General features: G+C 48.3%; 1 protein-coding gene across 2 annotated transcripts in view; it reads right to left on the bottom strand.

The window, feature by feature from the left end:
- Slc6a2 (solute carrier family 6 member 2) overlaps nucleotides 1–15,353 on the bottom strand; it is a 36,541-nt gene that overhangs the window by 8,074 nt on the left and 13,114 nt on the right. For both annotated transcript variants that reach the window (XM_046435309.2, XM_058575914.1), the window contains exons 4-6: nucleotides 13,698–13,935; nucleotides 7,936–8,074; nucleotides 1,312–1,446 (exon numbers count right to left, since the gene is read on the bottom strand). In XM_046435309.2, coding sequence (XP_046291265.1) covers nucleotides 1,312–1,446; nucleotides 7,936–8,074; nucleotides 13,698–13,935 — 512 coding nt within the window. The remainder of the gene's footprint in view (nucleotides 1–1,311; nucleotides 1,447–7,935; nucleotides 8,075–13,697; nucleotides 13,936–15,353) is intronic.

The following is a 15,353-nucleotide window of genomic DNA, read 5'->3' as shown; positions in this document are numbered from 1 at the left end:
GACAGAAAGCCCCCGGGATGCTCTGGGACCAGGGAACGCCCCCTCTCCCAGAGACAGCGGGGGTCTCCCTAGCATCTCCCAGCCTTGGGCAGTCAGGGGCAACCTCAGGTTGGAGGAACTCACGGCATCAGCTGAAAGCCCTTAATTTTCCAAGACAGTTTATCAGCTTCCTAGTTCTAAGCCAGGGGGTCGACAGGGCAAGAGCAGAGGGTCCTGACCACCGTAGGAGTTAAGGGGTTGACATCCACAGCAAGGGATTAATGAGTGGACTTTTCCGAGTCTAGGACAAATGGTGGCCTTGGGAAGCAATGGGGTTTATTGATCGCATCTTTGGGGTGATGCGTGCACACAGCTGGAGGCCTGAAGATATGAGCCCCTCTCCCACCTCCCTGCCAGGTTCAGCCCTGGTCAACCTCACCCCTCTAATATCGTCACCCCTCTAATATCGTCACCCCTCTTCTGTGTAGTGGGGGTCATTATACCTAGTCCATAGGAACTGAGCTGCAATTCAGATTTGAATGGGGAGATTTCTGTTCTCTCCCCATCGCACAATGAGGGGGGCACTCTCACGGGGGGGGGGGGTCTGCTCCTTCAGACTGCATGAAGGGCTTGATCTCCACGTGTCTGAATGACTGGGGACAGCGAGACAGTTGCAGAACAAGAGGACTCATATGTTTCACAATTAACAAGGCAGATTCATGCTGGGTTACATTTCTGGAAGTTGCTAAGTCAATAGGTTTTCTCTTGGCCGTTGGTCTATAGCATGGTGATGTGCTGGGACATTGAGCGGGGCAGGAAGCACACTGGGATATATCTCTCCTAATTCTATGTTGCTGCCGCCTGCCAGGATCTTTGTGGGTTCCAATAAAAAGCGAAGAAGCCCTGGAGAACTGTGAGAAAGTTGTTGAGGTTTTCTCCCTGGTGGGGACCAGTGGGAAGAGGCTGGAAGTGATCTTGGCTGTTATTTAAAGATGCTCAAGGCACTAGGCCCCTCCAAGATGGTCTCTGCACCCATCCTCACCCACTGCCCTGGACTTCATTACCAAATTCACCCCTTCTTCATTGCAATTTGGGACTTTAGGCAGGACGGTGAGCTGGAGGAGGCTGCTGGGGGAGAGAGGTGGCAGGTCCAGGTCTCCCTGGGGGCTAAGGCTGCTCTTTCTGCTGACATGACAGGCTGGTGGAAAGGCCATGGCTGGGGACTAGAGAAACAGGGAAGGGGCGACCGGGGTGGACGAGGGACCAGTTTCTCCCATCACCGTCTGCTCCTGAGAGCCCTCCCTGCCCTGGCCCAGTCGGGGTGACACTGACCGTGGCCTCCTTTAGGCGGTGGAAGTCGATGTGCAGGTAGGCGTTGATGCCGTTGGAGGCGCCGGGCAGCGTGACGCCATGGACCAGGAGCACGAAGAGCACAAAGTACGGCAGGGTGGCCGTGATCCACACCACCTGGCAACGGATGGCGGCTGTGAGCCCCTCCATCGGCCTCCCGCTGAGGGGAGGGTGCTGGAGGGACACAGGGTCCTCTCCCAGAGAGCCAGTCAGGCCCTCCCGCCAGCTCCCTTCACCCAACACACGTGCCAGGCTCCACCTCCAGGTCAGCCCCGAGCCAGACTCCAGGGACAGAACATTGAACAGAGCTGGCGCACCCGGGGAAGCTCAGAACCCGCGAGGCCATCTCCATAGTGCTGAGACGGAAGCTGAGGTCGCCATGGGCAAAGACCAGGCTCTCATAGCACAGGTGCCACCCCCTCACAAAGCCACCTCTCCTGGTCCCTTTGAGTTGCCTCAGGTAGAACTAAGCTGATCCCCATTTTTGTGTCCACTGTTCCTGCCAGTCCTGCATGCATCCGACCACAGGTATTTTCTGGACCCAGGCAGGGTTTTAAAGATCTTCATTTTTTTTCCTCCCTCCTCCTCCTCCTCCTTCTTCTTCTCCTCCCTTCTTTTTCTCCAAATTTGTGGCTTCTCCCGCTTTTCCTTTACCCCCACTTAAGCACACCCTCCGAAGCCCACTGCCCAAGCAGGTCTGTGGTTGGGCAGAAAGCAGAGTCTCTGTCCCTTCTCCATATTAACTGGAGCAGATTTGGGACAAAGACAAAGTGTCTTTTTCAGAAACGCAAAGGGGAAGAGATCATCCTCAGACTAAAAAGAGCCACTTCACTCTCCTGCCCACTCGGAGGAAGAGATTACAAAATGTGGATGCTAAGGGCTATGCAGGCCTCTTGGCTGTTCCTTGGTGCCGGTGGCCACATGTCATTGTCCCTGGGGAAGCTCTAGATAAGAATGCCTATGCTCAGTTCTCAGTCTCGGAGTTTCCGATCTAACTGGTCTGAGGTGATATCTGAACCCAGACTGAACTTCGGTGTATTTCAAAAACTTCCCAAGTGACATCAATTTCAAGGTTAAAAATCCCTGCTATAGGCAAATGCAGCTGTGGGCATCCTTGTAATAAAATACTGTACCCTGAACAGAAAATCAAGCCAGGGCCAGGGTGGTCAGACCCAAGGAAGACTCAGCTGAAACAGGAGAGCACACATAAATTAAAGACCAGGCGGTTCCTCCCCTCAAAAGTTCTGGCACTCTGCAGCCCCCAGGGTCTTTGCACGTCCCTTGGGAGAAAAGGGAACCCTCAGTACATGACTGAGAGTCAAGTTCTTTGTCCACCTTGAAAGATAAGGGCTCAAAACAAAAATCAAGACACAGAAAGTAAAGTCCTATGTTTTCCATGCCTACGCTTAAAGACGGAAATGTATTCTCTTTGTTTGTTTGTCTGTCCTTCCCACTGGACTGTCACACCTTAGAAACAAAAGTTTCAAAAAATTATGCCCAGCACCTGGCTTGAATGGGTCCTTTAAACCACTTATTGGATGAAGGATCGGACAACTGGGGAGGTAAACATGACCTGGAAAGGGAGTTGTTCAATCTGGGTGGCCTCACTCAATGGCCCTGGACTTGGTCTCCCTAACCAGGGCAAGTGGGTCCTTAGCAGCAATCACAGAGATTCCTCCCATACCTTTGTGGGGGGCGGTCCTATCTACTATGGGCCCCGACAATTCTTGTCAGTAGCTGAAGCCCAAGCTGCCCTGCCCATCTCCACAGGTCAGAGGTAACCACACAAACTTTATTTTTTTTCAAAAAAGAAAAAATAAATCTTGCATTTTTTACTCCAGAGGATCTCTCCTTGGGCCTGGAGGTGGCCCTGCATTGGCCATATGTGAGGTTCCAACATGGGAACACGTCAGAGCGTGACCGAGCTGACCGTGACAACAGTCAAGCACGGAGAACAGGAGCTTGCTCTGCCCATGCACACATCTTCAAAACTAAAGCATCCGAGTCTTGTCGAAGGTTCTCAGAATTGATGGCTTATGTGAGTTCCACTGCCTAAGACTTTGTGTCAAAAGTGAGACTCCTAGATCCTCAGGCCATAGCTCACCCTTGCCCACAGGAGCCCTGTATGCACCTTGGTCAAACAGAGGGACATTTGGGTTCTGTCTCCATCCCAGGCCTTTCTGCTCTCAGAATTCAACTCACAATGCATCTCTGGCCACGAGAAACCAAACTCCTATTAAAAGTTTAACTTTGAGTGCAAATTTTACTTTGAGCATAAGACAATGAACAGCCCATTGGTCTTAGAAAGCATGTTCCTAGACCCCAAGGAATGTCACTTTTTTCTATCACCTGAAATTTCCTAACCGCCTGATGTTTCTGCGGATAATTCGTGAAGTTCTGGGGGTACTAAACCCAAACCAATTGCTTATCATCAAAATGAGGAGGATCTTGGTTCCAAGAAAGGAAGAACTTTTGAATGATAGAGCTCTCTAATGGAATTGAGCTGCCCAGGAGAACAGTGAGGTAAATGTACCTCACTTGAAGGTATAGAAGCCTTACAATAAATCCTGGCATTGGGAAAAGAATTGCCTAGACTCAGGTGAAGTCGGTGAACCAGCAACATCAGCATCAGCATCTCCAAGAGTTCCCAGACTCTCAAGAAAGGACAAGGAATTTGAGTTTTAACAAGCCCCCCAAATAATCTTCACATACACTCATGTTAGAGAAGCTCCTGATCTACTCCAAGGCCTAATAGAGAACATAAATGTCCATACCGCATTAATTTAACCTTTACTGACTTAGAATTTGTGGACCTCTGAACTGGGTCTCAGGGACATTTTCATTAATAATGAAGGCACAGTTTTTTTTAAAAAAGACTTATGGGGTGTGCGCTATGCACTGATGTTACTCAAGAAAACACTGAGCTACACGTATTTTGGTATATGTGTGGCTCATATGCAAATGATGTTGTTCATCACAACTGGGTCCAAACAAGTTACCAAGGCAAGCCAGGACCAGCCTGAATTGAGACAGTAGTGGGAAGGCTTGGCTAGAATTATGACTTGAATATGAAAGTAACAGGGCTATTTTTTAATTTAAATATTCTAGAGCTCAGGTTTCCTTTGAATTGATCTGGCTTTCTCTCTTCCCAGTAGCACCATCTCTGCTTGAATTCAGGAGGTGCTCCATCTAGGGCCACCCCCCAAACAGCCCAAAAGCTGGCAGTGAAGTGGATGAGTGACGCTGATCCCAGCCAACTCCAATGTCTTGGTTTCTCTCCAGGGAAGGGGAGCCTGAGGTCTGAGTCCAATATGTTCACAGAGTAGACAGGTGCGGGAGATCCAGAAAGAGGGTGGGGCTCCAGCATAGCAAGCACTGCTCAGGCCTCACCTTCCACCCTGAGGTGCCGGATGGGCCAACCCAGTTGTCATCGGGTGAGTGGCCTGGGATAACCCCTGTCCCATTCAGACCTGCTCCCACCATCTCCGGGGCCCAGGAGTCAGCATCTTCTGAATCCCAGCCTCCATTTGCCCAGATGGGAAGTGTGTGCATTCATGATTCACCTCAGGCAGGCTCTGCAGCCGTGGAAGGCTGCTAAGAAAAGCTGTGTGCTGTTCCAGACATCGTCCGGGAAGAGATAAGCAACATTCTTGGTTTCCTCCTGAGCCACTTTATAAAAACTATTAAAAGCAGGGCACAGGAATGTCCTAAGCAAAGCTGCTTGTTCTAAAAATCTTCCCCACGGACTGCCTGGGGCCTCGGCCTGCTCAAGTGCCAGAACACTGGGGGACTTGTGCAGAGTGTGGGCTGTGGCTTCAGCGGATGCATACAAGGGGGGACTCATATTCCCCGCTCCTCCTGTTTCCACATGGGGGACTTCCCTGGGGTGACACAACCGTCCCGCCCTTCATTACACTCCTCCTCCTCGCCTCTGAAAGTGCATTTGGCAAGAGAAACTGATCATGCTCCTCCTGGCCTCTCTGTAGCATCCAGTTGGCTGGCTGTAGACAGCTTGTGCTCTGCTCTGGCCAAGTTCCAAGCTAAATGGTGCAGGCTGCACCCCTTTGGCAGGGGCTGTGGGGAACTTAATCTTGGCCTGCGGTATTAGAAGCCTGTGGTGACCCCACACACGGGCCAGTAGACTATACTTCTGTCGTTCACAGGGATAGACTATGACTCTGCCGTGGGCCTCTGAGGAGGCCAGGAGAGTCCTGCTCTGGTAGCTAGAGAGTTACAGAAAGCACTAACTCAGGCTGGGCTGGGGCTTCCACACCTCTGTGGCTTTGTTCATGTGGATCCTTCCATAGAGAACCTCTTCCTTCCTCCTCATTTCTACCCATGCCTGTCCTCACAGACCCAGCACAAATGCCCTCTTCTCCACAGTCTTTGTAGACTCCCTCAATCCAAAGATCTCCCTTCCTCTACTAATGCAGCATCTCAGGCTTTTTAACCATATCCTTTGGTAAGGAATACTTTCTATGTCAAGTTCAACTACACATAAACATATAGGCTGCCTAAACTGAAACTGAATGGCTCGAGACAGCTCATCTCTTCTTTATGCAATGCCCTCTGATGATCTAGCCTATACCATTTTAACAACTTGTGGCAACCCACTAAGTTGATCTAATGACAGCTTAAAAACCCGCTGTTTGTATTTCTATTAAGGTATAACCTGACCACATAATGGGAAATTATCTCCAAGGTAAAATTAACTTTAAAATATAAAGCAAGAAATGCTGGGATGTGACTTAGTGGTAGAGCGCTGGCCTGGCACACACAAGGCCCTGGGTTCCAACCCCAGCACCACAAAATAAATAAATATATAAATAAGCAAAATACATAATACCATGTGTAGATTGTAACCGTTAATATTAGTGTAAAGGGAGACACCCATATATAGCTCTGGATAGAGTCCCAAGACACTTTGACATTGGCTGACCCACAACCCATCCATAATGAATATAGACTAAAAGAAATTGAAGAAAACATTTGTCTTACTTATTCTTGCATCATTGGTACTGGCATCAAGCCTAGCACACAGTAGGTGTCCACAATAAGTTAAAAAGTTTACTAAGTTTGATGAGTTGAACTGAATTTAAAAGAATCCTTAATAAAGTATTAAAGACTTATTTACCCACCCATTCTTCAGTCCTTTAACAGATATTTACTGAAGACCTACTGTGTGCCAGTTGTTGGGATGGTGGTGGTCCTAGACTGATTTTGCTCTACACTCCAGAATTCCTTCCAATCCTGATCTGCATTTCATTTTAGTCCTTCCTTAGGAAAAAATCCTGTCTCCCCAATGTGCTGATAGGAAATTTCACCTCCAGTTGTTAACAGATTACATTCCCAGTGGCTGTTGGTCCCCTGTCCCTGTCCTTGCTCTCAAAGGCATAATAAAAATTTCAAGACACCAGACAGAATACTGATGCATCCTGCTTTCTAAAGCCAGTTATTGAATGAAGCTTCTTCCAAATTCATCCCTATCTGATTATGGCAGACTTGCCTTGTGACCCCCCACCCCTCCAATGAACTCCCATCTGTGTGTCATCTCCTCCCACATGAACTCAAAGTCTTCATCTCAAGACTTGCTTTTTCCATTGGACAATAGCTAGCATCATGCAAGAGAGACTGGAAGAGCTATTGCACATCAGGTCTTGTCTGCTTGGAACGTGATCTGGAAACACAGCCACCATGCTGCGAGATACCCAAGCAACACAGAGGAGCAGAAGAACCACCCGGCTGAGCCCAGTCAACTCCCAGAATGAGAGTTAAATAATTAAAATCACCACATTTCAGGGTGGTTCATTACACACCAATTGCTAAGAAAAACACTGGAAAGACATTCCCCAGCTTCATTCTTTTTCATACACTCAAGTTCTAGAACCCAGAGGGATTGGTGTCCCCATGATATTCCACAGGCTAACAAGTCAGTGCAGGCCATTCCCTGAGTATACTCCACTTTTAGAGGCTGACTGTAGAGGGCAGTGTCACCCAAGCTGAGAATGCCCCATCTCAGCTGGGCCTCCATGACCATCTTACCCTGTGTGCTTCTTTCCAAAGCACCCAGACCCCTGGGGGCCCTCAGCACTGTTTCAGAGGAAACACAAGCCCACAGCATACAGCTGGATATCTTCTGGAGCATTCTCTTTTACTCAAAAATTCAGAAGGGTGGAGATTTACTAATTTTATAGTAAGACAAATGATTAGGTTCCATTATATTCCAAATAATTATGTTCTATGCAACATTTGCATGAAGCTTTAGGTCAAAATTCAAGATCTATCAAGGTAGAGATGGGTCAAGTGTTGTTTTAGGTTTGATCCCCAAGTCTTTAGGGGTGTCCCAGTACCTGGTCTCTGCTATTAGGGGAGTTTGGCTGAAAAGTATGAAGAGCCCAGATCTACTTGCACCCATTCACCCTGCTGTTGGGGTGACTCAGGCTTAGGGAAGGAAGGGATTCATCCGTGTCAATGCAGAGCTGAGGGCTGAACGAGGCTCAGTATTCTTAGAGTTCCCTTGTCTTTTCATCAACCACATGGTTATAGCTAGAAGTTTTTTTCCCCCCAAGGCCAAGCTCCCAACTGAAAGAAAAACAGGGACATTACCTTTCCTGATGTCTTCACACCTTTCCAGAGGCTGAAATACAGGATGACGACAACAAACATCAGACAGAGGAGGAGCTGCCACTGGGGCAGGCCGATGTCGTGAATCCCGCTGCTCTCGTGAAGATGCAGGACACCACGCCTGTGGGGAGGAGAGGTGGGGGGCCAGGGAAAACAGCGTCAAGGAGCATGTCCAAGGCCAGGCTCATGGGCCTGTCCCACATGCACCCTGATGGAGACAGGGGTCAGCCACTCTCCCTGACTCGGGGGCACTGGCCACTGCAGGCATCACATGGACTGGCTCTGGTCAGCCATGGCCTGTACCCCAGGATGGCTCTCCAAAGTGCCTGCTGCATGGCTAGCACTGGGGACACAGTGATAAGACAGGGAAGGTCTCTGCTTTCTAGAGCTCACCCTCTGCAGCAGCAGGTCTCTAGAGGAGGAAGAGCCTATCTTGCACCCCAGAGCATGTTTGACAATGTCCGAGGTGCTTTCTATTGACATGACTCCAGTGCTGCTAGACATCCTAAATGCCCAGGACGGTCTCCAATAACAAAGAATTATCCCATCCAAAATGCTCATCTTGCTGAACCTGAGAATCTCTTGTCTAGAGACTAAGACAGGAATAAACAAGTCTCCTGTCTAAGAATATCTGCTAAAATCAAAGATATGCATACTCTGTGTCCTAGCAAGTCTACTTGTAGGTATTTATCCAATAGAATTTGTACATATGTTTACCAAAAGATATGTTCTAGAAAGTTCATCACAGCCTTGAGCATAATATCCCCGAATTGCAAAATACTCAAATACCCATTAACAATAGAATGGATAAATTATGTCACATTGACTAAAATGAATCATTATACAGCATCTACCCCCAAATGGGTGAAACTCTCACACATAACGAATGCTATGAAAAAGTAGTCAAAGTCAAAAGAGACAGAAGTCCAATTCCATCCAAGTAAAGCACTGTACAATAACAAGCAAAATTCACCTAGGGTTAGAAATCAGAAAAGGTATGCTCTGGAATGGGAGAGAAGTTTCCTGTCTGGGAGGGACTCCTAGGGATTTCTAGGAGACTTGTCATGCTCTGACTCCTGATCTAGGTCGTGGTCACATGGATGCATTCAGTTTGTGATATTGATTAAGCTGTCACTTCTCTGTAATACGGTCACCTACAATAACATGTTTCTTAGGTAAGGAAAATATACCATAAACATTTAGAATGTTTGAGAATATTGAGGCACCTCATACAGTGAAGGAATGGTAAATAGAATTGCGAACAAGATGTCCATTTGCTAATTAGAATCAAATCAAAATCCATTGGGATCAAGGTCAAATAAGACCAACTGATAATCCAGTACAGCAGGCTCCATGGAGGGAGGGTACCCCAACAATTCTACACCTTCACAAGATGCAGCAGCAGGACTGGGAACACTTGGGTGTGGCATCTCGGCTCTGCACCCCAATCATGCATTCCTCATTTCGGGCCTGTGGCTAGCTGGCCCATCTGGGCCTCACACACACTCAGGGAACTGCTGGCACATAGTCCCCGCCTTGGTGGGCTTCTGTTCTAACATGAGAGGTAGCATTAACTGCAAAAGACAGCAATAAAGTGTGCCAAGTGTTGGGAGGGTTCAGGGAGCTGTAGAGGCCCCCAGAATGGGTCTCTGCCCCCATCTTCCTCTGAATCTGATGCTCAGAAGCTATAGCCTACTGCTGGATACCTAGCCAGGCCCAGCTCCAATGTCACCTCTTCCTGGAGGGCTCCCTGATTTCCCCTGATCCTAATCTCTAATCCTTTCAGTTTCTGTGTTTCTTGGCTCATTTGTCAGCAGTGTGCCCCTGCAACATAAAGGCTAATAGAGTTGTCCCTTGGTATCCATGGATATCAAAATCCATGGATACTCAGGTTTCTTGCATAAAATGGTATCATCTTTGCATATACCCTACACTCATACCTATGTATACTTCTAGTAATCTCCAGCTTCCTTATAATACCTAATGCAAATAAATGCTGTATAAGTAGCTGTTATACTTGGTTAATCAAAAGTAAATGCTATGCAAATAACAACTATACTGGTTCATGTAGGGGAAAATGACAAGGAACTGTACATGTTCAGTACAGATGTATTTTTTTTCCAAATATTTGCACTCTATCCTTGACCGAATCCTTGAAGGCTCAGCTTTTTAAAAATTGCTGATATCAAAATTTTTAAAAAAATTTAGATCTTTTATGTCATAAAATATTACTATCTGGGCCCTGTTCTCAACCAATTAATTCATAACCCTTGAGCAACAGAACCAGGCCACCAGTGCCACCCCTGCCGATGCCAACTGGCAGCCAAATCTCGGACCCACTGAGTCAGAGGCCCACCCAAATTATAGGCTTCTTTTAGACCAACTTGAGCCTTCCAGAAACTTTTACTTTCCTGGCAAAATAAAGTTGGATTTCTAAATTTGAGGAAAAGAAGTCTCAGAAAGGCTCTTAAGAAATAGGCGTGTAACTATTTCAGGAGCCTGGGTGGTCAGAGGAGTCCACAGTGGAGAGGCGGATGATGGTTTTTGCTGGAATCAGAGTAGAGGACATGGGAGGGTCCATTTCAGGCTCATGAAGGACAACACATACCCTCCGCCTGGAAACCCATCCAGCTTATCCTCAGGTGGGAATTAAAGTTTGCTCTGGGACTGCAGGCCATGACTGATGTTGTGTCTGCTTGCTTCATTCATTCATTCATTCATTCATTCAAACAGACATCTAATATTTGCAAGAACTTGAAGGAAAATAGAAGACTAACATACAGAAGTTATCCAGGCTTTGGGGTCAGACAGACCTGGTTCCCATCCTGGCCCTAAATCCTCAAAGGCCCTTTAACTAGTGGGTAGAGATCAGGGAAGCTGCTAAACACCCAGAATGCACAGGACGGCGCCCCCTCCAACCCCCACCTCCCAAGAAAGACTCCTCTAACCCAAAATGTCCAGTGGTGAGGCTGTCAAGTGAAATCCTAGCCCGGAGGATGCAAATGTACGCCTTGCAGAATCTGAGGCCTGTCGCAACCCACCCCGCCAAGCTCATCCCTGCCATTTGCTCATGACAATAGCAGACCACTTCTCCACAATCTCCTCTGCTCTCCAGGCTCTGGCCTTGGGACTTCCTGTTCCTGCACCCTAGGACACACTTTCCAGCCCAATTTATCAGCCTGGCAAAACTTATTCTGCTAGTTTCATCTCAGAAAAGAAAGAAAGAAAGAGAAGGAAGGAAGGAAGGATGGATGGATCCCCTGACATAGGCTCTTCTCCCATCGAGAGAGAGAACGAGAAAGAGAGAGAAGAGGGAAGAGGAAAATCGAGTAGCTGGGCCTATCCAAAGACAGCATCCTGACCCTGCCTGATGCTTCATTCGGCTTCTTCCCGTGCTTTCGGGGGCAAAGTGTTGAACGGTGTCAATCACCATTTCCCTGATTTATTGTTAAAATCATGAAAAAAGCAATGGCCTGCATCTGTTTGCCCCTAAACTTGCTAAAATGTCTCCTAGTGTCCACTGGAATAGCCAAAATGAGCCCTACGTGCACTTGAAGGCCACTTTGGGGTGTCACGGTTACTAGATGTTTCATCAGTAAAAAGAGCCAGACACCAGAGCTGATTTCCAAGAAAAGAAGTGAATCCGGCTTCCTCTGCAGGCCTGAGCGAGGGGCGGGGGGTGGGGGGGGGGTTGCACAAAAACCTTGGGTTTGGTTTAGTTTTCCAGCAGTTTAATAAAAGTGAATCATCGTGAGGGGTACAGTCCAGGCTTTCCAAAGTCTATGGGCCAAAAAGCTCAATTTTTCACTTGACATTTAAAAGCTCAGAGGGTTAGGATTGGGGTAGAGAAAGGTTCCTCTTTCCCCTAGGAGCCAGCGCGAGGCAGAACTTTCCTATTGCTGAACGCATATCCACCAAGGGTGCACATTAACAGATAAAGGGACAGCATCAGAGGTTCTTTTGCCGTGGAGCCATGTGGCTTCAGGCCTGGAGCCTGGGGAGAGGAGCACTTTTGTTCCCTTAAATGATAGGTTCAATCCATCTGCCTAACAGAGTACAAGGTGGGGGCAACATTGGCCAGGAGTCTTGGGGAAAGAGAAAAAAAATATCTAATCTTTTAGTATCGGTCCTGGGAGCCCCACTTGCTGGCTCCCCCGACTGAGCTGACTTGTCTTAAAGCAGAGGCCTTTAGACAGAAAGTTCATGTGTCATGGAAAATCCAGAGGCACTCCGCAGCCTAGGGCTATGCTCTCTGCAGTCCGTAGGCAGGGAAGAGGGGAGACAGACATGCCCAAGAAGGGGTCCCACCTATCAGCAGGGAACCTAACTGGACAAGAACTAATTGGAGACTAACTGGAGAGGAGAAAGCCCAGAGAGCTGTGGACGGGGTGGCGCCTTGGGTCAGAGAGCTGGCGCTCAGATAACTCTGCCAGGAACCTAAAACAGAGCCTCTGCTTTCTTGTCTGTGAAGCAGGGTAATTTCCGCCACTGTGAACGGTGCAGATGAAGTGGGATTTGGATATGAAGAGATTGTCAGTCCCTGGTTCAGGGTAGCTATGAAGGTTTGCAGTGGGGTGGGCTAAGGAGAGGAGAAGAGGGGTGGTCTGCACCCCTCTTTCACTGCATTCTCCAAGCCTGCACACAGGAATGTCACCCTCCACTGTGTTCTGCTCACAGCTAGGCCTGGAGGAAGTGGGTGGCTGCATGAAAGGTACCATGGTCCCCAGACCTGTTGCAGGAGACCTGCCACTGCAGGGGCAGACAAGCTGGTCATAAAGACACCCGTGGAGAAATCTGATACCCACCAGACTAGAGATGACCAGGCTATCAGTTTCCACTGTGATTAATAAGAACAGAGTTTGCCAAGAGCTAAAGAAAGATCATGCTTTTTTCTGCCTGAGAAAACAAGGTGGGAGAAGCTCGCAACCACTTACAGGGATCAGAAACCTCCTCGCCCCCCAGCCCTTACTGTCTCCCTGTCCAGACCACACTCAAACTGAGAAGACCAAGACTTCCACCAGCACGTTCTCCAAACATTCTGGGGTCTTCTGAGGTTACATTCCTCGGGAAAAGTGAAGAAACCCTAGTTTTTCCATGACATGTAGAGATGTCAGCCTGACCTCCACAGGTATCTTATTCTGAGACAGGTGGGTGCAGTGGCTAGGTATTAGAATCCCAGAAGTAGCTGTTAATAATAATGTACTTGTGTTGGTGACACCCACGCCTGCGAAACTCAAGTCCCTGGACACAGGATCCAGCAGGAAGGAGTGTGTTTAAAAGCTCTCTGGGTGATTTCCACATGCAGCTGAAGTTTAGAACCACTGAGCTCAGAGCTTAGGCCTTGGGACCCAACTTCCTGTGTTCAAACTCACTTTCCAATACCACTTTCAAGCTGGATGACCTTGGACAAGACACTTCCTGTTTGTGCCTATTTCCTCATTCACAACTGGCTGTGGTTTCTTAAGAGCAATTTCTCTCTCCAAACTGACGGTTATTTCCTAGAGAACTAACACCTCCTGGGGTCCTCGTGTGTTTCCTGGTACTGCTCCCCCACTCCACTCTCCCACCCACATCAAAAGCCCCCCAGGAAGCCGCAGACAGGGCTGCATCCTCTGCTTCCCCCTCAGCCTCAGGCCTGTCACATGATCCGTGCCCTGTCTCTCTCCACCTGAGGTCTTCCTTGGAGTCTGGTTCAGATCCTGCCCAGGCCTCAGTCAGCCCAGGACGAGGAGTCTACGACTTACTCATAAAACTCTGCTGCTGGCGTGAACTTGTACTTGGAGTACTTGGTGTGGTTGCCCAGCACGGAGCCATTGAGGAGCTTGGGGTCGGTGCAGTTGGGGCTGTTCCAGGCATGGCCACAGTTGGTCCAAGGCAGGGTGAAGGTGAAGGAGGCGAAGAGGTAGTAGAGCGACCAGGCGATGATGACATTGTAGTAGAAGCCAACGTAGAGGGCAATGAGGATCACAGCATAGCCGACTCCTGGGTGGGTACACAGAGGTCAAGCCCCCAGCCCAGGCCCAGAGCCACCTCCCCCTGAGGATTTGGCACCAAACACCGCAGTCCCCAACCCCTACATTGTTTTGTAGCAGATTTCCAGTCCTACCCGCATTCCTTGGGTACCGACCACCCCTTTGCCTGAGAGCTCTCCTTCACCACCCCTTTGCCTGAGAGCTCTCCTTCACCACGGTAGCCCTCTCTGCCTGTTGATTGATGGGTCAGAAGGTCCTTGATGGCCCCAGGGAGCAGCCATGTTGGAAGCTGGAATATAAGTTCCCCCACTCCCTCGCCCCGTGGACCCGATAATGAAGAGGTGTGTTTCACACCCTCTCCACTCACCCATGGTGGACTTGACCTGATGACACACTTCATGGGCTGCCCCCCCTTTCCTGACGCCATCTGGCACTTCCTGGGACCACTTCCCCAAATAAGTACTTACACTAAAATCCTTACCTCCGAATCTGCTTCTGGGGGGATCTCAAGCAAGCCCTCAGCCCACTGAGTTCTCTGGGTCTCATTCTCAATCACCTGCTTCACGTGCCCACACATTATCTTCCTGAATGTGTCCAACGCACCTCTAACGCTAATTCTACAGTTTTGCCTAGAGCAGAAATTATTTTTGCCTGCTCAGCACTGCTTTAAGGGATTTCCTTAAGTAACTCAGCCTGTGAGGCTTGGGTAAAAGTAATCCCTCACTTCCTTGATCTGCTCATGATCTTGTGAAGACCTGGCCAATCAGAGTGCTGCTTTCTCACAACCACAATGATTGGTTAAGAGATAGGCATATTGCTCAAATCAAACCAAGGAAAGTCTTCACCCAGAACTTTAATGAAGCCACGGATGCATAAAGGTGTTTTGTTAGTTTATTCGTTGCTTATTTGCTTTTGGTCACTGTTAAACTCAGCAGGATTTAAGCCTGGAGTTGCTGACAGCCATCTTTTTTAGCAACTGAGAAAAATGTACCAGAGAATGATGCAAACACATATTCTAAGAGTACAATTTGAGCACCTGGATCAAACTGTACCTGAGTAGACTAGCATTCCCCCAGCAAAAAAAAAAAAAAAATCTCTGTTATATTAAAGCCAGTTTGAGTCATATTTCCAGCAAGTAAACAAAAATGATGCTAATACACACACAAGACTCTTGTATCAGTCTGAACTTAGTTCAGGATTGAGTAAACAGAAGGTACTCCATGGACACTTGCCAGCTGAGAAGAGGCTCATGGTAGTCACATTTGTCCTTATTGCTACTGGTTCTCTAACCAGCGCTTGGGCAATATTTACTTTTGCTCCACACCCTTCTGCCAGATATCTGGAGGCCAAGGGATGACGGTTGTCATGGTACTTTCTGCAGATGTGTAATAAGTTCCAAATGCAAATAGGCTCAATCCTATCCCATCT

The sequence above is a fragment of the Marmota monax genome, unplaced genomic scaffold, assembly GCF_021218885.2.
Source record: "Marmota monax isolate L192 unplaced genomic scaffold, Marmota_monax_Labrador192_F-V1.1 WCK01_AAM20220418_F8-fsc00024, whole genome shotgun sequence".
NCBI lineage: Eukaryota > Metazoa > Chordata > Mammalia > Rodentia > Sciuridae > Marmota > Marmota monax.
The sequence above is the reverse complement of the archived record's forward strand: the minus strand, read 5'-3'. Positions and strand labels throughout refer to the sequence as shown.